The sequence below is a fragment of the Ictidomys tridecemlineatus genome, chromosome 12 (assembly GCF_052094955.1).
Source record: "Ictidomys tridecemlineatus isolate mIctTri1 chromosome 12, mIctTri1.hap1, whole genome shotgun sequence".
In the NCBI taxonomy this organism is placed as follows: domain Eukaryota; kingdom Metazoa; phylum Chordata; class Mammalia; order Rodentia; family Sciuridae; genus Ictidomys; species Ictidomys tridecemlineatus.
Window position 1 is genome coordinate 80,976,858 of NC_135488.1, and position 24,717 is coordinate 81,001,574.

Sequence of the window (24,717 nt, forward strand, 5' to 3'; positions counted from 1 at the left end):
ATTCTCTCTCAACTCGCCTTGGGGTAGACTACCCAGAATGTTAGCATTTAATGGTTGTTTAAGCTTAAGAATACATACTGTCTTTCATGCTCATTTTAGAGGGCAATTTTCTTAACTTTGAATCTATATTTAAATGTGATTTTAAGAATTCATTTACCATAGTATGTATATATGCACATATGATAGTTACTCATATTGTTGTAGTATTGATGAGCTTATCAATTAATGCCTGTTTTAACAGTCTCTTCCCTATGCCCCAAACTCAGGCTTTCCAGTAGAAATACCACTATTCTTCACTACTTAATTTAATATTTTTCTTCAGAAAGACATACTATTGAACAAGGTACACTATTGGTATTATATAGTATGTGTTGACACACCACATCTCATATATATATGAATGACCTAGAATGATATAGGTCATTCAGATACTATTACCATGACTAGATATACTATAGCTGAATTTGTTTGTTCTAAGCTGTCAGTTATAGCAATAGTTATGATGCCCTGAATACTCCCATTTATGGTATTTTTACATAATGTTCAATTTGGTCTCTGGCTGTATAACTGCTTATTAATATTCTTCAGCTCAATATTTATTTAAAAGAAAGAAAAACTGGAATTCTGTGTATCATGTAATGTTAAGAACTACAATATGCTTGCTGTTGGGCACTGGTGATAAGGCAAAATAAATCTTACAGGTTTATTTGGAAGTATAAATTTTTTAGATAAATCTTTAGCTAGTGTGTTAATCAGCTTTGTGTGACTGTGACCAAAATACCTGGCAAGAATAACTTAGAAGAGGTTAAGTTCATTTGGGGCTCACAGTTTCAGAGGTCTCAGTTTATAGACAGCCAACTCTATTACTCTGTACCTAAGGTGAGTCAAGTACATCATGTCAAAGGCCACAGTGTAGGAAAGTTGCTCCCCTCAGGAAGTCAGGAAGTAGGGGATGGAGGAAGGAGTCACAAGGAAGATGCAGCCTTCCTTATGAACACAGGTGTTTTTGGAGGACACCACAAATCCACACCATAACAACTAGGGTATGTATACCTCATCGTTATCTATTATAGTACATGGGATTTATTTTATATATCTAGGTTCACAAAATTTTATTTGAGTTTCTAAATATTTTTGTTTGTACTGGTAACAAGGAGAAATTAAACAAGTTTTAATTGTATCTCTTATTTCTGTACACCATTCTCAGAGCTGTCCATCAATTGACATTACTTATTCATTGATTTCTTTATGTGAAGCATCTCACTGAGAGCAGTCTTGAAGTGAAAAATGCTGAGATTAGGAAATGTAATAATGGTTTAGAATATTTACAACCAATAGATAGTAGTCTATTGCTTGTTATAGTGGGAATGTAGCTATAAGTTTTGCATGAAAATGGGACTATTGACCACAGGGAGTATATTATTAAAATGGCAGAATTAGCAGCAATGTAATGAGTTCCATCATAAAGGTACAGCATTTACAAATTACAGTTCCACGCAAGAGCTGCTTAACCATAGAAGAGATGGGAAAAAAGGGAGAAGAAAGAAGGAGGGAGGCAAATGAGAAAATTGAAAAGGTGAGTTGGGAAATCTGGAGTAGATTTTTTTTTTTTTAGATTTTTATGCTTTCAAAAGAGAGCTTACCTCATTTTCTGACCTAACCAGGGTGGATACCCAAAAATTCAGTGTTTGTAATGTAGAACCTATACCTGTTTTACATAGAATATATGAAAGAAATGTGGAGGTGTTTTGGAGAGAGGTGTATGTCTCTAGGTGTCTAATAATTAGTGAAGGGAAGTCTATTGAATTTACAAGTAAAAGATTGTTTACTTTGCTTCGGGTCACTTAAAATCAAGGCTATGTTGGAGACCTATGATGTACAATATAATGAGAGGGGAAAAGAAGAGTAAAATCTTGACCAGACAGGAAGGCAATCAGGAATGCCTGATAGTTGGATATTGATAGTTTGAAATGCAAATATAAAAAGTCATTCCAGATTAGTTTAGTTTCGACCCCTAGAATATATAACACTATCAAAAATAGCCAAAAAGTCTATGGCTGAGAATGAAATACACCAGATTTTGCTGATCACTGTTTCAATTATCTATGGTCAAACATGGTCCAAAACTATTACATAGAAAATTTCAGAAATAAATGATTCATAAGTTTTGAATTGCAAATTGATCTGAATAGCATGATGAAATCTTCTGTCATTTTACCACATCCTGCCAGGGAATAAATCACCTTTTTGTTTACTATATACATTTTATATATACTACCTGCCCATTAGTCACTAGTAGCCCTCTCATTTATCAGATAAACTGTCTTGGTATCACAGTGGTTGAGTTCAGGCGATCTTTATTTTACTTGATTATGGTACAAGGATAGTAATGCTGGCAATTTAGATACACCAAAGATGATGATGATGGATGAGAAAGACAACATTCACGTAGCTTTTATTTTAGTTTATTGTTATGATTGTGCTATTAGGTTTTAATTTCTTACATTGACTAATTTATAAATTAAATTTTATTGTGAGTAAATATAGGAAAAAAAATAGTCTATAGGGTTTGGTACCGCCTGTGATTTCAGGCATCCATTAGGAGTCTTGGGACATATTGCCCCAGGATGAGGAAAGACCATTGTATTTGTATTCACCTCCACAGGATAAACTACATAGGTGTATATCTATTTAGGAAATAAAGCTTTTCTGGAAATACATGTATGAAAATGGTACTTTCAAGTTATTCTAATCATGTTTAAATGCACTGATTATTCCTAATACTAATAATAATCAAATTATTTTCTCTCACTACTTCTCTTACTCTCTTCCTGTCATATGTTTTATAAAGAGAGATCATCTTTGTAGGTTGACTTTAAACAAGTTCTGTACATTAGAACCTTTCCTATAAAAACTGCCATTATTTACCACTGGTAGATCCAATTTAATTTCTGACTACCAAAGAGGGCTCTTACATATGAAAAATGTTTTGTTTTGTTTCTGAATAAAAATGTAATGATGAGATGGGTCTACTGTAAAAGGAAAGCATGATTGTTAATGCAATGAATAAATATTTGTTGAACACTTTTTATAGGCCTGGTACTGGCACTAGGGAAAAAAATCGTAGGCAAAATTGATGTGAGCTCTGCCCTTATGGAATATATATTTACCTACATATTTTAGATAATTCAAAATAATGAGAACAGAAGTAAACCTAATATCTATTTTTAGACTTTGTAAATTACTAGTTTTATAAAAGTTTCTCCATCCTTTCATCCAATAAAATTGCAAAGTGAAAGGAGAGATCAGGATTCTGTGATGCACATAACTATAGCTATGCAGAGCCTGTCATTATAGAGTATACAAGATTGGATCCAGGGATGTAGGTGCCTGCACAGTACATTTGCCTCTAGGAAATATCTCCACCTGGCTCCCATGTTCCCTGCCCAGGGCCCACTGCCAGCCCATATGGTGCCCCCTGGGAAAGATACAACCAGCACAGGGCCTCATGCTGAAGACTAGAATTCAGGGCTGATTGCTCAGCTTTGTACATAGCCTTCTTCATTCATTCTGTCACACTTAGTTGAAACTCAGTTACTGAATATTCCTATTGAATGTAATCTCTAGTCAAAATGCTTTTCATGATAGGGAAAAGCACCGAAGACCAGCCATAACAACATACCAAAATGTTATCTTCCAACCCACCAGAAAGGTGATACAGACATCATTTAATACAGAACATTAGAAATTAAACCTTTAAAACACGCCCCTGCCAAATATTTCTATCTCACAAGGCAATACGTCATAGAAGCTGAAGCGTTTTAGTGATGTATTGCTCTAATACTTCCAAGCAAGTGCACTCTGAGAGCATATTAGTTCAATGCATCATTGCTGGGGTTAGTGGGGAGCTGTGTGGCATGCACAGTGGTCCATGGCTTAGGTAGTACAAAGCAATGCTTCAACTCCTCCAGGTACAACACAGGGATCCTCTGATCCAAATGACTGCCCAACTATCAAGGCAAAAGTGATGCACAATTAGGGTGAGAATGGAGACTGGAACCGTGCTGGATGTCATCAAATGTTTAATAAAAAGCCAGGGAATTCTGGTATCATCCAGGAAGCCCTGACAGCATAGTGGGATAATTCATTTGGTGCTATTCTCTTTTTGAAACCACATTTCTCTTTAGATTTTTTTTTTCAGAGTGATCTTGGGTGAAGTTAATATTTGGATTTCTCTCCTGGGTAGATATTAGGAGGCCTTAGAGAGCTGGAGTGAAGATGATGTTACAGTTTGATACTTCCTTTATGTATGCATCTAACCTCTTCTGTTTGAAGTTAATTTGATTTTGCCTGCACAGAAAAGGAGCCTTGGGAGATGACTTTTTATTAGAGATATGCTGAACCGTTCAGTTTCCAAACTTGCAAACTGGAGGAAATTGAAAAGTCCTTGAAGACTGAAGCTTTTGGTGCATATCCAAATTTCACTTCAGATCATTTTTCTTGACAAAAGCCAATATCTCAAGCAGTTTGAGGACATCCTCTTACAATTATTTGAAAATTTAAGTGAATGTGAGAGACCCACCAGGTTATTCAATTTTTATTGGTTGGATGACACTTTAGACTGCTTCCTTTTACTGCCATTTTTATATGCAGAGGATTTGTCTTGTTTGGTGTTCATTTATTGATATGACAGAAGAGAAGTAAAGAGACTATTATTAAAGCTGAAAACATAGCGCTGTGCATGTATACTAGTAAAAACTCTGAAGGTTCTTCTTAAATATGCAATACAAATTATGAGGTGTTTCAACAAGACATGTTCTTTTATGATGATGTGAGGCCAAATCTATACATATAACTCATATGTGTGTGCTACAGCAATCATCATATTCAGAATAGAATCACATGCTGTAAAGGCCTGTGTGACGCTTAGTCCTTCATTAAACATGATTGTATTCTACATAAGTCAGGGAAATGCCATATTTTCATAGATTCACTACTGTGGTATATATTGTCTTCTTACTTCCATGAAATAGTGGAAGAGTTTTTTTTTTTTTAGAGAAGTTATTTCCTGGGCTTGGTCTGCGGCTTAGTGACCAGCCATGTTTTAGGTGCATAGTTACAAAGCAGTACAGTTGAAAAATGCATCTGTTGTTTCAAAAGTAGCTTTTATAGCAATGTGCATCCAGTTTTTGTTTCTTTGTAGTTCACAAATTGTCCTTGTCAGTGGGCAGTATAATATACCTTGGTTGATAACTAGAAGTGGAGTCACAACTGGATTTAAATATACAAGTTACTATTTCTGTGATGGCACTGTGGTACGACTAAGCCACTCAATGTTTTCTGGACCTCGTTTTCTTTCATTTGTGAAGTGGGGATAATAATAGTACTGAACATATGGAACCCCATCCCTAATGAGATGCTGCTTCATTCTTGCTCTTTACTTGCTTGTAATATGGATAAAAATATCATCCTGTCTAATTCTGCAACTCTGAAATGCTTAACTTTCCTCTGATCATCTAATAACTAACCTTATACCTTCTAAGGTATCCATATTTCTCACAGACCAGTTTAAAAGTTAACAAACATAATGCAGACATTTCCCATCCAAGTCCTCCTTCCAAAACTCAGGTTTGTGTATGACATTAGATTCTTAACTTTATTTTTGTATCTATTTTGCTAATTCCAATCAATTATGTATGTTCCTGAGTCCCTCCTTCACTCTTCAAGGAGGGACTCAGGAACTCTTCAAGGCCAGCTTCTGCATCTTTTTAATCATTAAACATGGCTCACTTGGCCCAGCCCCTGACAGTTCACAAATTGACGTCACCTCCCCAACCATCACCATACCTGACATAATTTGAGGGTGGGGGAGTACTGGGAATTGAACCCAGGAGCACTTTATCGCTGAGCTACATCTCCATCCCTTTTAAGTGTTTTATTTATTTATTTATTTATTGAGACAGGATCTTACTCTGTTGCCCAGGCTGGCTTCAAACTTGTGATCCTCCTGCCTTGGCCTCCAGAGCTGCTGGGATTACAGGCTTGTGTCACTGAACCCAGCTCCTGATATAATTTAAAGTGGAATACAATAGCACATCTTAAATTCTCTATAAGTTATATTTGCATTCATAAACAATTAATATTGTATTATCCAATTATATACTAATATAATTGTATTATCCAATTGTAAAATTCTATGCCAATTGAGATAAGGCTAGAAATACTTATAATACTGAGAGAAAAATAAGACAACTGTTATCTGGATTGAACAGGTGAGAAAATTGAAAAAGTAGTTGCCCAAATTCAGACAATGAATAGGGGAGCTGGAACTAGAACTGAAATTTCTCAATACTTAGACCCTTACTACAATGCCCAATAGGTTCTGTCTAGTGAGAAAATGTATAATCCTAAGGAAAAATAATGGACACGGAAAATGAAAGTTAACTCCCCCACCAACAGACCTGTCACTTCCTCCGAAGGTGTCAGGGTCTAGTCATCTGATCAAATTCATTTGTTGTGATTTAGTGCAATATGATGGAGTGAACTTTTACCAGCTGTAGGACTTTGGGAAAATTTCTTAAGTTTTATGGACTTTTATCACCCTGTCTGAAAGTGGGAACACATAAAATCTATATTGGAGAATTGCTGTTAATAATTAGTGTTAATGTTAGTCGTGCACACTAACTCATACATACCAGTAATCATCAAAGGTGGTTATTATTGTTAGCATTGACTTTGAGATGAATAAGATCATTCTCATAAGAAATGAGCTAAACCAGTCAATATTAATGAAAGAACGCATTAAGATGTATATTTTGCAAAAGTAGAAAAAGGCAGATCAAACATTAAAAGATCCTTAGATTTAAAAAAAAGAAAACCATATGATAATATCATTTCAGCCAGAGTGCATTGGAAAGGATTCTGCCAGCAAAATTTGGCATATCATATTTAGAAACTATCTGCTACTGACACATTTGAGCAACAGAAAATAACCTGGCTGGTGCCTTAAACACTGTGTGGGCATATGCCCTTTAGAACTAAGGACTTTTGTTTGCCTTCAGGTTCAAAATTCTGGAAGGTTCCTTGTATGAACTTCAAGTCTGTTCTAGTTCCTTGATTCGCCTACTATCCCTGGATCTACCTGGAGATCCAAGAATTTCTCTGCAACTAGCTTGCATCTCTGAGATTTCCTTAGAATAAGTTTCATCTGCCACTACCACCTCTTTTCCCCAGGCCCATGATAGATAGAGTACCTTGCCAATAATCAGGGCTTCTCTAAGAGGCATTCAGATTCTGCAGGTGATTATGGTTACTAACACCAGTACTTCCAAAATTCTCCAGTCCTACCTGGGTCTCACTGTCTTCAAGCTTAGCTCCAGTGGGGTGAAGAGCTACTCCAGCTGCCCCCACTTTTTTCTTTAATTTTCTTTCCCTCTTTCTTTTTTTCATTCTTTCTTTATTTCAATGAACCTAGGGGCACTCAACCTCTGAGCTACATCCCTAGTCCATTTTTTATTTTGAATTTTGAGACAGGGTCTTGCTAATTTGCTTAGGGTCTCTCTAAATTATGAGGCTAGCTATGAACATGTGATCCTTCTGCCTCAGCCTCTGGGATTACAGGTGTGGATCACACACCCAGCTAATTTTCCCTGTTTCTAAACTCTTCCTGGAGCGCCTGAGTAGTTTTCTCCTTTGTAGATGACAGGAACTTCCCTCCAGTTATTTTATTTATTTTCTCTATGATAGGCAGTATGATTCATGGGCAACTCTGACCCTATAACTGAATTTTAAAGAGTACAAATCCTGTAAATGTTTACTTTTCCTCTCAAATATTGTGGTTTGTTCAAACTAAAAGGTAAATTTTCATTTATTTAAAATATTTTTATTAGTTTTGATGAACTTTTTATTCTATTTATTTATTTGTATGTGGTGCTGAGAATCAAACCCAGTGCCTCACACGTGCTAGGCAAGCACTCTACAACTGAACCAAAATCCCAGCCCCCAGATTCTCATTTTTAACCCCGTGTGGATTCAAATCTCTTCAGACTCAAAACTGAGCAGGAGCACACATTTCTCAAATGTGTTCAGCCAAAGATTCAATGGGTGGGTGAATCCGGGGACAAGAACAGACACAATTCTAGACACAAGCACATTGGTTCAATACAGAATTGAGGGGACAAAGGATAACAATATGTGTGACCTCTGACCAATTTTATCCCTATTGTATCTAAGAATGTAGAAGCCACTTCTTTTTCGGTCTTCTTAGAACACAAAGACAATGTAATTTTTCAGATTCCTCACTTATTGATCAATTATCCTTCCCTGTGCAAAGTTGGTCTTCTGAATGGTCATTTTTGTTTTACCTTTTGAAGAAATTGGTGCCTGTTCTTTTAAGTCTCACTGTCATCAGCATTTTATATTGAAATAATCTAACTAATATGTTCCTTAGAGGCTCCTTCATGTCAATTAGATTCTTTTAGAAACAGATCCATGGGTTTTCAGCTAAAATCATGACCACTGAAAATTTATTATTTGTTCTACAATAGGCATTTGGTTTGGGGTTTAGCTTATACCTGATTATCAAAAAGAGTCTGTTTGCCAAGTGATCTCAAGTGATTTGGTCAAAAACACATGAATGTTATAATTAATGGCAAACTGTCCAAACCACTTCTTCCAAGAAAGGATTTATATCTACCAAGCATTGTATAAGGTCTTAAGTTACATACCTCTTCCTGATCCATTCTGGTAACCAAGTTACCAGAAAACACTTTGATATCAGAATAATCATATCTATGGTCCCTACTAGCACTTTGAGTCTTTATGTAAAAAGATTCAGAATACAATGAACAATCTGAAGGGTGCAGCTTTAGAAAGTTAAAATAGATGCATAATAATAACACCCTATAAAAAGAATACTGCTGAGCCTCCTACCATGTAGAGCCTGTCCATTTGGTGGTTTTCCTCCAGTATGGAGGAGCTTATTATATTCTACACACATTTGCATTTCCTTATGTGATCAGTGGGATGCATGTGTCCACAGTTTCCAAATTTAGGGTTGCTTTCTGCAGATCACCCATGGAACACAGCAAAAACTCACATGAAAAAAAAAATGGTGATGGGCTGGGGATGTGGCTCAAGCAGTAACACGCTCACCTGGCATGCGCGGGGCACTGGGTTTGATCCTCAGCACCACATAAAATAAAGATGTTGTGTCCACCGAAAACTGAAAAGTAAATATTAAAAAAATTCTCTCTCTCTCTCTTTAAAAAAAAATGGTGAAAGGTCATCTAGGCATGAAAATATCTGTGAACCTCTAAAAAGCAATAATTTTCCTAAATTATATGTTAGCCTGTGGAGGGAGGAGTAGAAGATTATTGGATTTACCACATTTATAAGGAAGTAATTTTAAGTGGGATTATACATTTGGATTAACAATGTATGACTAACTGCACAACCTACTTACCAGTGATATGGAAACACCCAGTATATTTCATTTCTGGATTTCTCACCCTTCATTCTTCCCTTAACACTCCACTATGTCCTAACCTTTCTTCCTTTCTGGAGGCATTTTTCTAGAGCTAAGCTTGCTCTATCTTACTCATGATGTATCTCTGGTTTGATATTGAATTATTATAAGCCCCCAAACATCAATAGGGAATATTCTACATTTGGATCATTAAAATTTAGGGTTTTTTTCCTCTTTAATTTAATAGTAAATCAGATAATCAGAAATCCTCATGTGTATAAATAGCATGATTTGGTAACAGAATTTACTTGAAAGAATCCATTTATTAGAGATCTCAAGACTTTATTTTGGATGCTTTATTCTTCTTTTTATAATCCATCACAATGTTCTTATTTCATAATGTAATTATAGTGCTATTGAGCACAAAGCACTAACATATTATATTCCATTTTGATTACATGGACCTATACACCTGTAGAAGTTAGTCCACCTGCAGTACTAGAGGCCAAGAGGCTAGATCCATTGAACTTCCAGGGACTATGAACTACTTAATCAGCTTTTATTTATTCATCAAGATTTTGTTAAAAAAAAAAAAAACTAAGGTGGTCTAGTTTTTACATTTGTCCTATATACTGAAAAATGTCAGAGATTTATTGGTCTTCTTAGGCCAGTATGAGTGACTTAAGGTGATTTCAACAACGAGCCACTGAATATGATCTCTCCCCCAACTTCCCTCCTTGGATCTCTCACTCTCTCTCTCACTCTGCCTTGCAGTTTTGACTAATTTATGTAAAAGTTAATGCCAGACTCTTTATTCTTGGAGTCATTATTATGACAAGTTAACTGTGTTGTGGGGCTAAGGTATGGGTTAAGATAGGAATAAGGTGAGACTACTTGTTCTTTGAGGGACATAGTGGGCTTCTATTATATGGTTAGAGTAATTACCCAGGATCCAGACTCCTTGGGTGTGAGACTTTGTTCTGCTACTTACTATATGGGCTCAATTCCTTCACCTGTAAAACAGGGACCCCAATTTTCTCAGAGTGTCTGTGTCACACAGCTCCACAGACACAGTTTCTATAGAATGTGCTCTGGGAAATTCTGCAACAGGACACTGGTCCTATATCACACAGATTAAATGAGCAAAATGCTTAAAACACTGTTATCTGTCTGATGAAACACTCAGGTGGGCCATTATTATTCTTTGGATAAAAGTGATTTTATTTAAGATTAGTACAGATTAAACATTAATAGTGAATTTAGTTCTAATTTTATTGATATCTAGTGATGACATTTTCCCCCAAAACTACTAGTTACTAACACTTGTTATATCAAATGCATTTCCAACAGATCGGTCAAATTGGGTTCTTCAATTCTAGAAAAATATTGTATTGCTATGCTGTGCCAAGACCTAGAAAAATCTTAAGGAAAAAATTTTTAAAAAAAGAAAAAATCAATAATAATGATCCTACTTCTATTTAAAATATAAATAGTTTGTTTATCATGGATTTTTTTACATTAAGTATTTAAAATATTGCATTGAAATACTATCTGTTTTGATTACTGAGATTTCAGTATCTGCCCCCCTTTATATTTTGTACCCAAAGTAAATACCTCACCCACTTCATCCCATTCCTGAGCCTGCAATATTGGATTTCACCAGTTATAGTGAAAAAAACAAAATGTCTCCAATCTGCATGCAGTTAGAGCATCTCTATTGTCTCACTAATTAGAGGAAGCTAAAGCAGCCAAGTCTAAAGATAGACTTCTGCAAACTGACTTTTAGAATGTCATTCCTACTAATGCTAAATCTGGTTCTTTATTTTCCAGTTATAAGGTAACTTAGAATTATTTTAGTCTTAGGAATTCTGAAAATTCAAAACAAATTTTGTACTCCCTTGGAAACATGACCTGATAATTTGGTTCTAAGAATGAAATGAGCACAAAGTAAGGGTGACACTGAGTCAGAGGGTCATGGGATTGCCACAAGAGTAACAGTTACCCTGAAATCAAGGGAGGGAAAATGGGATGGGAATTAAGAGGATTTTTTTTTTTAACCACCAGTTGTTAAAAGAAATTCATCTGTTCTATTGAGCTACTTGTAGGAGAAAGAGAATAGAAGTAAAAGGAATAAGGTGTCTCTCTAGTTACATATAATAAAGGCACAATGAAGGGGTTGAGAAAATGTGCCACAAATCAGGGCTCAAGGAATAAACAGGAGCTCAGCCAATATCCCTTGGAGTGTTGGAGAACATGAAATCAAAACTGCGTCTATGAGTTTGGAATCAGATTAGACAAATCCTGAGTTGGATCCCTGCATATTTATCCCTGCATATGTGTAATTTGGATAAGATATTTGAACTTTCTGAGCCTTAGTATGAGAGTAGAAATGCTCACTTCATAAGACTACTGTGAGGGATAAGTGAGTTTGTGTAATGCAGCTCAAAAAGCATGGGGCACATAGCAGGTGCTTGATGGTTGGTTTTAGGTGCCCTATGGACTTACATTAATATTATATCAAGCAACATAATCAAGGGCAATTATGGGCAAAGTGAGCATAAGTGGCCAACCCCAACTAACCGTGCTGAGAATTTGCTCTGTACAAGCCCAGGACAGATGACAGCCAAGTGGCTAGGCCTGAAGTGGGAACACCTGTCTATTTAGACATCTGAGAGGTGGCCAGCATAGCATCAGATCAGCATCTCCACTTACTAACAAAGCAAGAGGATGACACCAAACAGACAGTAACCCAGTGGGCCAGCCAAGCCACCAGTTCCCCCCCAAAATTCAGGGAGCCTTCAGTAAGTCAGTAGCAAAAGCAGCTGCATTCAGTAGAACAGAAAGAAAGCAGACTTAGGATACTGCTTTTCTAGAGAAGAGAGGGATTGGGTCACAGGCTGGTTGAATGCAAAGTATTGAGGGAAATATCTGATGATAGTTTTACTGTGTAGAGATGACTGTAAATGGCCTTTTATTCCACATTGGAACAAGTAGCATATATAGTGACAAGTCAGCTTCTGCTGTTCATCTTAAATTGCTGACAGAAACTTCTATTCTCATCTGTATTGTCGTCTCAAGCTAATGTGTAATTTCAAAAATCTCTGGTTCCTTCCTCACTGTATAGTTTCACTGAGAGGGAAATGTTTTTGTTTATTAGCTTTAGGACTTTTTGGAACTCAGATGACATGGCAGGGGAGCTTTCCTGTTCTCTGTCCTCAGAGAAAATGTACCTGGTAACTAATGCTTATAGAGTGATTGAGTTTTGGGCCAGACCAGTGGAAAAAACGTAGCCATTTGCATATTTGGTCTAGGATGTTCAGTAACTGCTAGGGCCATTCTAAAATTTTTAAATTACTTATTATTTTTAAATTGAAAGAAAAAAAATGATTACATCTTTCAGGAACTTATAAACATGGATCTCCAGAAAGAAGAAACACGAAGCTGCTTGAGATGGTTTTGTTTTCTCTTAGCACCTAGTTGAATTTGCTGAACAGGCAGGACATGCACACTGTCATCTTCCAGGCAAGGAGACCCCACACCTGCTACTCTCCTGAAGTTGTAAAGTCCTATCTTCTTCCTATTCGGCACCTTCTTGGGCTACCTAAGACATCTGAAACCAGCATTCATGTAATCCAGACACGAGTCAGCTTTCCTTGCATTGTGTGAGAGTTTGGTCTTTGGATTTTTTATTTTAGTGAAATTCCTTGGCAAAAGCCCTGCTCCTGCCTGGGAGCCGATTGAGCTTCCGGAGAGCCAATATGTTTCTCAGTTCTCCAATTTAAATGCTGCCAAGAATTTCCTAACATGTGCCATGAGAAATTCAGCTGCACATAAAACCCCATTCATTAAACAAACAGTTAACTAAGCAACCCCTGGCAAAAGGCACAATCCATCCAACATCTGAAGCACTTGGGACCTTCCAAAGGAAGTAATTAAAGAATACATTAAAAAGAAATATCCCAGTACTTAGCAATCATAATTGAAAAATAACTGTTTGCAACCTGGGGTCTCTATACGTTTTAGGATTTTTAAAGTTATTCTGCTCAAATTTTCAACAAACCTAGAAAAAAATCACATATTTATTCCTTTTGTTACAAGCTAAGTAAAACATATATTTACATCAGGTTATAATTTGTCAACTCAGTGCTATTAGAGAGGCTACCTCATTTTGTCATTTAGATGCCCTTGATAAATTTTAAATGAACAACTTAAGTATTCCTTAACATATATTATTTGTTTAGTTGATGAAGTCTTTTAAAATGTAGACTTCACAAGGTGTAAGAGTTAAGAAATTCAGAAAGTGTTCCTGTGAACATTAGCATTCGAAGGTGATTATTTATGAAATGCTTAATTGCTTTACAGAAAAGCAGTCATATATGTAAATAAGAAACACTCCACTCTTACACATTTAAAACCTTAACATTTAAGAACTTACACATTTGAGATTATAATAGTAATATGCTTACTCTTTACACTTAATACTGCAAAATAGAGTATTAATAACCTCCTTTGATAAAGAGGGAAACTACTTGGAATTTGCCCAAGGCAGCAGTGTAACTAATTAAGTAGCAGAGCAGGCAAACCTAGGACTGTTTGAATATGAAACACACACACCACACACACACACACACACACACACACACACACACACATCTTGCATTTCATTTTGTAGAATAATATTAAAGAACAGATTTGAACACAACTTCTTAGGAATAACTCTACCTTGCAAAATCTTTTCATTGTAGCTGCTGAAAACAGCAGCATTGGCTGTCTTTAAAGGTCAGCTTCTGCTGTTGCCTTTGGGGCTCTCCAGCAGAGGTACGGTTGAGTGGAACAGGCAGAGGGCCAGGGAGAGAAAGGGAATTCATGCAACCTGGGTAATCCACAAATTGGATAACCAGCTCCTGAGGCTTCAGGTTGAGGAGGAATAATAGTCCTATGGTTTTTATTGCTGATGACCCTCATGAAAACAGTCCCATTGAAAGAAAACCAACAAATTAAATAGGCTGTTCTAGGCCCTGGTGACAGGCATTTGGTTTCTGTCTTGTCCACTATTTACTACTCAGAACTGAACTCCCTGTGTGACCTTGACAGGTGACCTTACCTCCTAAAGAGAACTTCAATTAAAGAGAAGTTATTTACCCCATCGAACAAATATCTCCAATTCACTGGCAAATTGCTCCCAAGAACATTAATGCAAAAAACTCTGCCAGGGCTCTATGATTAAAACTGCATTGTTTATTGTTTGTTTTCAGGTTTTTTAATCCCTGATTTTATTTCTCTCTCTAGTTGTATATCTGTCCTCCAACTAATAAAATATTTTCTAGCTTGAGACTAGATTCTGTGATAAGTTACAATCAAAATTATGCTCCTTTGTAGATTATCACTGTACCAGTAATTATAACAGAATACAATTCTAAGCATGATAGAATTTCCTCTCACTATTCAAAAGCACTTTTTTTTTTTTTTTCAGTACCAGGGATTGAACTCAGAGGCTCTCAACCACATCACCAGCCACATCCCCAGCTCTATTTCGTATTTTATTTAGAGACAGGATCTTACTGAGTTGCTTAGTGCCTCACCATTGCTGAGACTGGCTGTGAATTCATGACCCTCCTGTCTCAGCCTCCTGAACTGCTGAGATTACGAGTGTGTGCCACCACTCCTGGTCTCAAAAATACTGCTAAGTGAATTTAAATGTATAAATTCCCATATTTTGAAAAGCTATATCAGAACAACTTGAATACTTCAGTTAAATATATTTATCTTATCCATCTAGAAAACAAAAACCTCTATGTGATATGATGTATAAACATTATAAAATAACTAATGTAAATCACTTGGTTGGAAGGGGTTTCCCATATTAGAACATATTATGAAGCTATGATAATTACATAAGTGAAGTGAAAACGAATCAGAGAAAATAGGTCAACAAAACTAAAGAGAATATTCATACATCCTTTTATATGTAAGAATTAAACGTGTCAGTTTTAAAAATCTATGGAAAATATCAAAAAATTTTAGTTGTTCAAATAAGTAACCATTTAGGTGGAACAATTTGGATTTTTCACCTTAATCAGAGAATAAAATTTTCAAATGCACTAAAAAGTTATACATACACACAGATGCATATAATCAAGTAATAAATATTTTACATGGAAATAATATTTTTATCAAATCTTTCTTGGGGAAGAACTTTCTACACTTAGGAGTGATGAACATGATGAAAAAGTAGTAATACATGAAGCTGTTATAACTCTGGTATAGCCAAACAAGCACTGTGTGATTGCAATTCACAGGAAAAGATGGAGTGCATAGTGAATGGTAGTTTATTTATAATTTATGAATATATGTTTACATATATACATATAAATAATACATATATATAAATATACACATGTACTGCATAGATACACATAAATTAAGTTATATATTTTATACTAATGACCACTTCTTTAGGAAAAATGTAAAATTAGGTGGTAGAAGACATTTCTAGGCACACAAAAAATATATTTATTGGTTAATCTAAACATGATGTCTGGTGTCACTATTTTGTTATTATCATTTCATTCTTGGTTCATAAGAAGATAATTTACTTTAAAAAAATAAATAATAATAGTGGCTATTTTTCCTTCATTAAGACTTGCTGAAGAGTAAAGAAGTCTTCCAATAACCAAATATGTATTGTCCTTATCAGTAGCATCTGCTGACTTGGAGAGAGAGAGAGAGAAAGAGAATACCTTTATTTTATTTATTTTATTTATTTATTTTTATATGGTGCTGAGAATTGAATCTAGTGCCTCACACATACATGCTAGGCAAGGGCTCTACCACTAAGCTACAACCCCAGACCCTAGAATTAGGCTTTAAACCCTAATTTATGATGTGTTACATTCTTCAAGATCACCAAAGACCAATGCCAAAATATATCTTTATCGCTTGTTTTCAAAATAACAGTAAACCACAGTTTATCCCTTCTAGTAACTTATTCAGCATAATAAATACAATCCATGGGGGGATTACTTCAAGGATTTTTTGTACTCAAGACTTGCATTTTCATATTTGAGCATCATTTTATTGTGAAACTAACACAGCTTTAAAATTGGAATTGCCTTCAAATGAATTCTGGTTCCCTCTATGATTCCCTTTCTGCTATGTAGATGAAACCAGGACTACTCTTTATTTGTAATTGCTCAAGAGTCTCTCAAAACCCCAGAGCCTATGATAGAAATAGCTCACTGCAAAAGAGAAAGAAAGAAAGGGAGGGTGATAGAGGGAGAGTAAGAAGAAAAGAGAAGAAAAAAACATAAATGAAAAGCAAGAAAAACACTGAAGTCCCCATTACTTGTTCCTGATCAAAGATTTGACAATTAACATCAACTTGGAGAGTCCCTTAGATTCCCGGGCTCAGTTTTCTCATCTGAAAATAAGAGGATTAATCCAGTTTGTAGTTTGCATCTCAAATCTCATATTACTGTAATCTATGACTTATTTTCCTTTATTTTTTCTTGAAAGACATTAAAAAATTACTAATATGAGAAAAACAGACTTTGCTGTTTATTGGAACTCAAGTTCTTTACTACATACCCACATGCCTCTGAAGGCTTCATAAGATAGAGCTGTTGACCTAAGGGCAATTCAGTCTTTTAACCACCATGGCTAACTTTTATTAGATGCCATCCAATGTTGTCTAGGTAACTTTAGGCAGCTCATTGGAAAGAGGGAAAGTCAAAGCAAAAAGGAATTTTTCTTTTCCTTTTCTTTATTTTATGAATAGGATGCTTATGGTCAGGTTTAATTGAGACTAACAAAATATATTTCTTTCTTTGCATTGCACAAAAAAATATTTTTTAAGCTCTAACTTTTAAGTAATTTTTGGTTTCACATTAAATGTCACATGCCTTTGTTGAGAAATGACGTTAATATATTTTTTTATATTCTATTACTAGATTTGTTATTTTGGGTTGGGGAAAGTGCCATATTTAATTGAAGATTTTTATCTGCACATGATCTCTAAATACAATTAAGTTAGAAGGAAAACCAACTCCTCTCCCCCACAAAACCCTCTTGTCTTTCAAATTTCATCATAGGCTTCTCCTAAAAATTAAATTGCTGCAATGATAAGCATTGTTTTGAAAAACATATTAGGCTGCTTTGTATGGGGCTTACACATTTTCTGTACTTTCTCCCAGTCCCTACCACTTTCTGGTCCACTCCACAGAGTATACAGTGCACTGGGTGTGTGCCCGCCTCAGGTGGGGACTTCCAACTACAGATGAAAATTTCTGTGGTGTGAAATTCCCAGAAAAGCTAAAACTACACTGGCCTCTTGTCAGTTAAGTTCTACTTTCCCTGTGTATTTACTGGAAGTAGGTTCTTTGCTTGACCCTTTGTGTAAGAAAGTGAATGGCCTAAACAATGAGTGCTATGATTTGAAGGAAAAAAAAAAGTAAGCACCTGCCTCTACTTTTCTTTTATACTAATCTCTTCAGAGTGGCATAAACATAGAGCAAAATGTTTCATTTTCAACCTCCATTTAATCATAAAATAATAATCTGTTTTTTTAATTTAATTTAAAAAATTATTTTTGGCTATAGCTCTTTCTACCTGTAGATTGTGCAAACCATACAAGTGCAAAAATGTGCTTTTAATCTAAGACATTTGTGATACAATGTAAGACCATGTGAATATTTGAGTCAAGGTCTCTCTAATTTTTTGAATTATCAAATATTATTTTTATATACTTATATTTGCTATATATAGTATATATTATATTTTATTATATATTTATCTATTGAGAGATACACTGTATATTATAATATTTGCATATTTTATAGACATCAGTGTCATCAGGTTTGACATGTATAAACACATTTATATATGGTAATATGTAAACTCTGTGTACCACACATAGTTTACATATTGCATATATATGTGTGTGTGTGTGTGTGTATATATATACACACACATATATATATGTATATGCATATACATATATATATAAAATATTTAAAATAAACTAAATTGTTCTATTCTCAATGGGCCATATGTATCTGGATTGGAAATATGCATAAGAGAGTAATTAAAATTGCATTTTTGTAAGCACTGTATTAGTATGTGCCTAACAAGTGCTTATCAACTGAATTGAACGTGTCAGGCATTAAAAAATAATTTCAAAATAATTAATAAGTTAATGCTGTTGAGATGAAAGTTGAAATACATTTTATTTCCTTTTCTGAGTTGTTCCTTAGGTCATGCCAAAACAAACACAATTTATCTGCTCAAATTATTTGTTGGAGTATCCCTTGTACTTTTCTCTTATAAGTTTGCTTTTCATTGTATTTTAAAACAAATGCACTGCTGCAAAAAGATGATGGCTAGAAAGGTTACAGATGGAAGAAAAAAAGTTGAATTCAGCCATTTGAAAAAAAAAATATTTTCTCTTGATTTTAATAGAGCTAAGTTATTAAGTGTATATCAACAAGCAAAAATAAAAACTAATGAAGCAGTCCCCTTAAATAAGTCTTAAACTCTGTAAAACCGTAGGACACATCTTTAACATCCTAGGTGACATGCCTAATTTAAAAAACCTACATGATCTTGTAGAAACAGACAAATAGCCTCTCTTAAACAGGACTTGAAGAGACATTTTAATTGATAGGCACATGATAAATTCCTCTCCTTAATTGTGATATTTGATTCACTTAGGGATATTTTAAAGAGGACAGGTGGAAGGAACAATACTGACTTTTTTGGAACAAAGCTTGTAACTCAGAGCAAGGCCATTCTATTTGCATGTTTGCAAATAGTTGTTTGATTGTAAATCTTACTTAGTAACTGCTATCAAATGGTAAGTGACATTTCTGGCTGACACAGTTTTAAATTTACATTGTTATCTATTCAAACAGTATTAGAAATGGTCATGATGAAATATATTCTCTATTTGTGCCTTCACATATTTTTGATAAAATGGAATAATGTAATAACACCTTAATACATACAAAACTCTTGTAACAGGATCTGATAGATAATGAACTGATAGATCTTACTGATTCTTATAGTAAGTAGTTTTAATATTGTTGGCAGATTTTATTGTTATATGGCACAGAAACCAGCTCATGAGAGAAAAGAAACTCCCAGTACGATGTGCCTACAATGTACATGTGTTCCTAGAGAAAGGAACTTTACAGAGAATGTCTGTGGTGTACCTCAAACTGCTCTGCAGATCTCATCACTATAATTCTTTTAACAATCAATGGTTATCCTTGTTAACTGTCATCCTTGTTAAGACAATTAGATTATGCAATTGCCTTAATTCAATATAAGAATGATAGCATTATCTTTTGTAACAATAACAATATTAATAAAAGCAGCTAATATTTGCTGGGTTGTTTACTCTGTGCCAGGTCCTCCATCCTTGCACTTTAATTGAAATATAACTTATTATTTCCAGTAACCCTACTGTGGTCAATATTATCATCCTATTTTATGGATAAAATCCTGAGCCTTGGCAAGGTTGAGGAAACTTGTATAAGGTCACAGGTTTGCAAATAGATAAGCTAGCATTCACTCTGAAATCTGACTTGAGAACCTGATCCTTAGCCTTTATTTGTTATCATTTCCAAGTAAGGAAGAGAAAAACCAAGACAGATTGAAATGAGCCATTCATGCTATCACAGGGAGGTTCATAATAAGTCTGAATATCTGCCTGGATCTTGACTCTAAATTTAGTACTCATTTCACCATCCCATGGCCTATCACAATTAATGTATGAAAAGCCTGGATCAATGGGTGTTAATTAATTCAAAAATCTCACTGGAATTTCTAGTCTGCTGCATATCTTTATTTTTTAAAATCATAATTGAGTGGCAAATGTTTTCTCATTGAAATACTTATTTTGTGAACTCCTACTCTTTGGGAAGAGCCTTGTCCATCATCCACTAGTGCACAAACCTTAGAAAGATATAATATATATATATACCATCTGCACAAACCTTAGAGAGATGTAATCCTCCAGACACATCTATGAACCTGGAGATGCAGTGGACATTCTCTTTCTTTATGGATTAGTGTTTCAATATATCTCAAATTAGAGAATAATATACTGCCATCCAAAACCAAAACTGGAAAAAGTCAGATAAAGAAAAAGAACAATATAGGCTTCTACCTCTACCTCACAGCACATGGTTTGTGGGAAAATAAGATCAAGAATTCATAGCTAGGACACACCTATCCTTTTTAGATGTCAGTTTTAGAAACTAGGAAACTGAGATGTACAGGAGTTGGGCAATTTAGCTTAAATAATTAGTGTTCAAATTAAACCAAGTTTACATATAGACTGTCAAACTGATCACTTGTATCCTTTAACTTTCTTGTTTGTCCTGTATATTGTCCTGTTTTCAGGGCTATTAGTAACATTAAGGATGATAGTCAGTGACTGTCTCTCTCAAATGTTTAACCTAGGAGAGTAGAAACCCAACCAGTTACTTCCTCTTCTCATTCTTGCCTGTCAAAGTTGAAGTGACATTTTCAAAGTCATAACAAATGTTGGAGGAAAAGGAAACAAACCATCATGACAATATGTTGAAAATTTTATGGTGGCTGAAAACAAAAACTGAAAAACAAAAACCAATAAATGTTGAAAAAATGAAAGCACATTTTATGTCTCTATTCCTTTGATACTTATGATGGAAGTCCTTGAAGCATGGAAGTGAAATTAAACATTTTTGAATTGCTTTTAAAAAAATCAATTATCCCAGAAGAAACCTTGATTCTATAAGCAGATCCAAATGAGCATGCAATAATATCACCAATGGCTGTGTCATTAGACTATACATAAATTTGTTCAAGAGTGAAACTTAAATTGTGACTTTCTACATGAATAAGAAAAAAATGTATGAATAAGTATAAAGTAATCCCATGATTGAGTACTACAATGTTGGAAGCAAAAATAGCTTACACATGGATTTCAGAAAGATTCAGAAGACTCACAGCTACTCATTATTCTAACTGAACTAGATTCAGGTCATTTTAAGAGTAAGTCTAACTTTAGAAAAGAAGAGTAATTATGAAATCTGGGTCAGATGAAGTAGTGTCAATTGAGAACTATATGCCTATCTATCCAAAATTGCTTCTGTTTTCTAGAGTAGGCTTTCAATGAATACAAAATGGGAAGGAAAAAAAATACACATTTTGCTTCTCCTCAAGATTATTCTTCTCAAAAAATTATTTCACCTCTGGAGAGGTCTTACCCAGGTGTTAGTCACTGTAAAAGTAATTCAGAGCCCACAAAATGAATTTGAACATGAGACTTCCCCATGTATAGGCAATTTATCATTTGGGAAGTGGATATTCCCACGCATTTTCACATTCTCCTAGAGAAAGAGATAAAAGTTAATAATTAAGTTGTGAGATTAGTTCCCAATACTACATCCTGTCATATTTTTATTATTATTATTTGCCTGTAATCTGAGAAATAGGTTTAGAAAGTAAAGGAAGCATGTTATTCAACTCTTAACAAATATTTACTGTCTTCTCTGTGCCAACTACTGATCTTGGTCACACAAGGTTCCTGCCTGCATAAATCATAGATTCTGGTGGATATTTATTTGGGGGGTGGTGGTGGTGAGGGAGGATTACATTGCTAATCCTAATTAATATGACCAAGGGTAATAGCCTTACTTTTCCCTACATCTTCCTGAATCTTATCACCAAGACACCCAATTCACTCCTAAGATGATAAATCTCTCACTGACTCTGCTCACAGTTGTCCTAACCCCACATCCTTCAACTTTGTAGTGACTGATGTTAGATTAATGAGAAAATATATCTAGCCACATACCTACTTTATCATGTCAGAAACTCTCAGTTCTATAAAGGTAGTTTAACTGCATGAATAACATGTTAGCATTGATCAGCATTTGCATCCTTTGGATCAGAAAATATGCATTCCTTATTAATATCTCTGTCTAAAGGCTCTTGAAATATTACAATATAAACCACCAGGAAAAATGAAAAAAATTATAGGCTTGGCTAGCATGGAAGTCATGGTAAGAGGTTATAACTTGAAAAATCATCCATGAAAAGCATTTTTTCCACTTTTAAAGATCTCCAGAGAAAGGCAGTCCTAAATCAACTTTCCCCAGGCTTAATAGCTCTTCTCTCTTTTCAAGACAGTATTCTTAAGAATTAATGTAATTTCTTTTTTGTTATTGCTTAAGTTCATTTTCTTTTCTTCTGTTGTCAATGGATGCTTGTTAAGTCATTGTACATATTTATTCAAAGAATAAAAGATATCATCTTCTTTACAATAATCCTTCTTCAAGATTAAGAAAAATTGAAACCACAGGCTCAGCCCTGGAAAGATGAGTCATTTATTTGATGCAAATCAAGTATAAAAACCAATTATATAATGAAGGCCTATTTTCCAAACATTTTCCTAAAATAGATAACTTTAGAACCGACACCTCTATTAGACTATGATTAAGCAATGATATACATGATGTGGTTGAAATTTATAGAAAACTTACAATGTGTTGGATCGATGGCCTTTAAGTGATTTTCTCAATTACATGTATTTTCTTATGTAATTGTTATAATCATCCTGCATAGTGTTAGTTCCCTTTAAGGAGGAAAACCCAGGTTTGAGAGATCATACTTTTGGGTAATGGTGGAGTCAGAACTTGAACTCAAAGATCCCAGTTCCAGAGCTGCCCTCTTAATCACTCTGAGAAATAAAGCTTCCACTCACAAATCATAATAGGAAGTTCACCGGGGTGAGCTAAAAAATTCATCTCTGTGTTCCTTCAATTGACCACAGGTTCAAAAAAGACACACCACTGTGTTGATTTGGATGACATCATAGCATTGGTCAATCAGATACAGGCAGTTTTATTTTTCCTGTTAGATAAATACATTTTTAAATTTGGATAAATTCATTTATTTATTCACAGGAACATTGACTGTGTGAAAATTTTCAGTACCTTAAAATAATTTCAAGTTATCTTGACATAAATAATTCATCCTGAAGTCAATATGGGCTATGTATTATAGAAATGTGATTGTCTATTATATGCATTTGGTAAAGAAAGGATATGATATTCTCTTTTTCTGTATGTAAAAATGCCTATAAATTTAGTAAATGTGATGTGATAGCAGAGGCATGATGTTATGAGCCCTGCCAGTGAATTTACCCAATGTCTTATTTAGTTTTTCATAAAATCCTAGGACTATCTTCAAGCATTCAGAACTATCTAGTCACTTTAGGTAAAGTGCCTCAGAAAATGAGCATATAAGAAAACCTTTACTTGGCATTTAAAGAAATTAAAAGTAAAACAAAACACACAAGGAGAACGTGTGTTGGATAGATTTACAGTAAACATGACATTCCATATATCACGGTCCATGTTACCTAACAGTATCAGCTATCAATGCATAGATGGACAACAAAGAATGTTTGCATCTTAGTTATGTGTCATGGATTTTTCTCAGAAATTTCAGGCCACTTAACAGCTCAACTTTTTTGATTATTATACAAAGTACATATGCAACATTAATATATAGACTTTAGAAGGGTTCCTATATTTTAGAGGACAAGTATATATATTTTTTAAATCCTACTTCAAATACTTCAGTGATGGAAAAACTAAATAACCTCAATACTCATATTTAATTTTAAAAGTATAATATCCAACTAATAAAACAACTACCTTTAATAAATTTAAGTGTGTATTGAAATATTGCAAATTTATTTAAATGTATTTGCACATTTATTTAACTATTTGAGGCAGTCTATGTGCCTACGCCCACACATACAGTATCTGAATTAAATTTATATTCAATGAGTTGATACTTGAATTTTATTTATTTGAAAAAAGACTCCTTTACACAACAGAATTAACTAACATTTTGTGCTTTTTATGATCTACTTGCAAATTACATGAACTAATAACAAGTTACAGATATTAAAATATGAAATTTAGTTTCTCACTGCTATTCTTTACCCACAGGTTGTATATAAAAATAATGATGTAAGGCTGGAATTATCTCGACTTGCCAAGCAAGGAGATCCCAAGATGAAGATCCATGGAGTGGTGGCATTTAAATGTGAAAATGTCGCAACTTTGGACCCAATCACTTTTGAAACTCCAGAGTCTTTTATCTCTTTGCCAAAATGGAATGCAAAGAAAACAGGCTCCATATCCTTTGATTTCCGTACAACAGAGCCAAATGGCCTCATTTTATTCAGTCAT

General features: G+C 34.6%; 1 protein-coding gene across 41 annotated transcripts in view; it reads left to right on the forward strand.

Moving 5' to 3' along the window:
- Window positions 1–24,717, forward strand: part of Nrxn1 (neurexin 1) — a 1,065,676-nt gene that overhangs the window by 446,679 nt on the left and 594,280 nt on the right. For all 41 annotated transcript variants that reach the window (XM_078029183.1, XM_078029182.1, XM_078029185.1 and 38 more), the window contains one exon: window positions 24,475–24,717. This exon is cut by the window's right edge and continues 196 nt beyond it. In XM_078029183.1, the coding sequence (XP_077885309.1) occupies window positions 24,475–24,717 (243 nt within the window). The remainder of the gene's footprint in view (window positions 1–24,474) is intronic.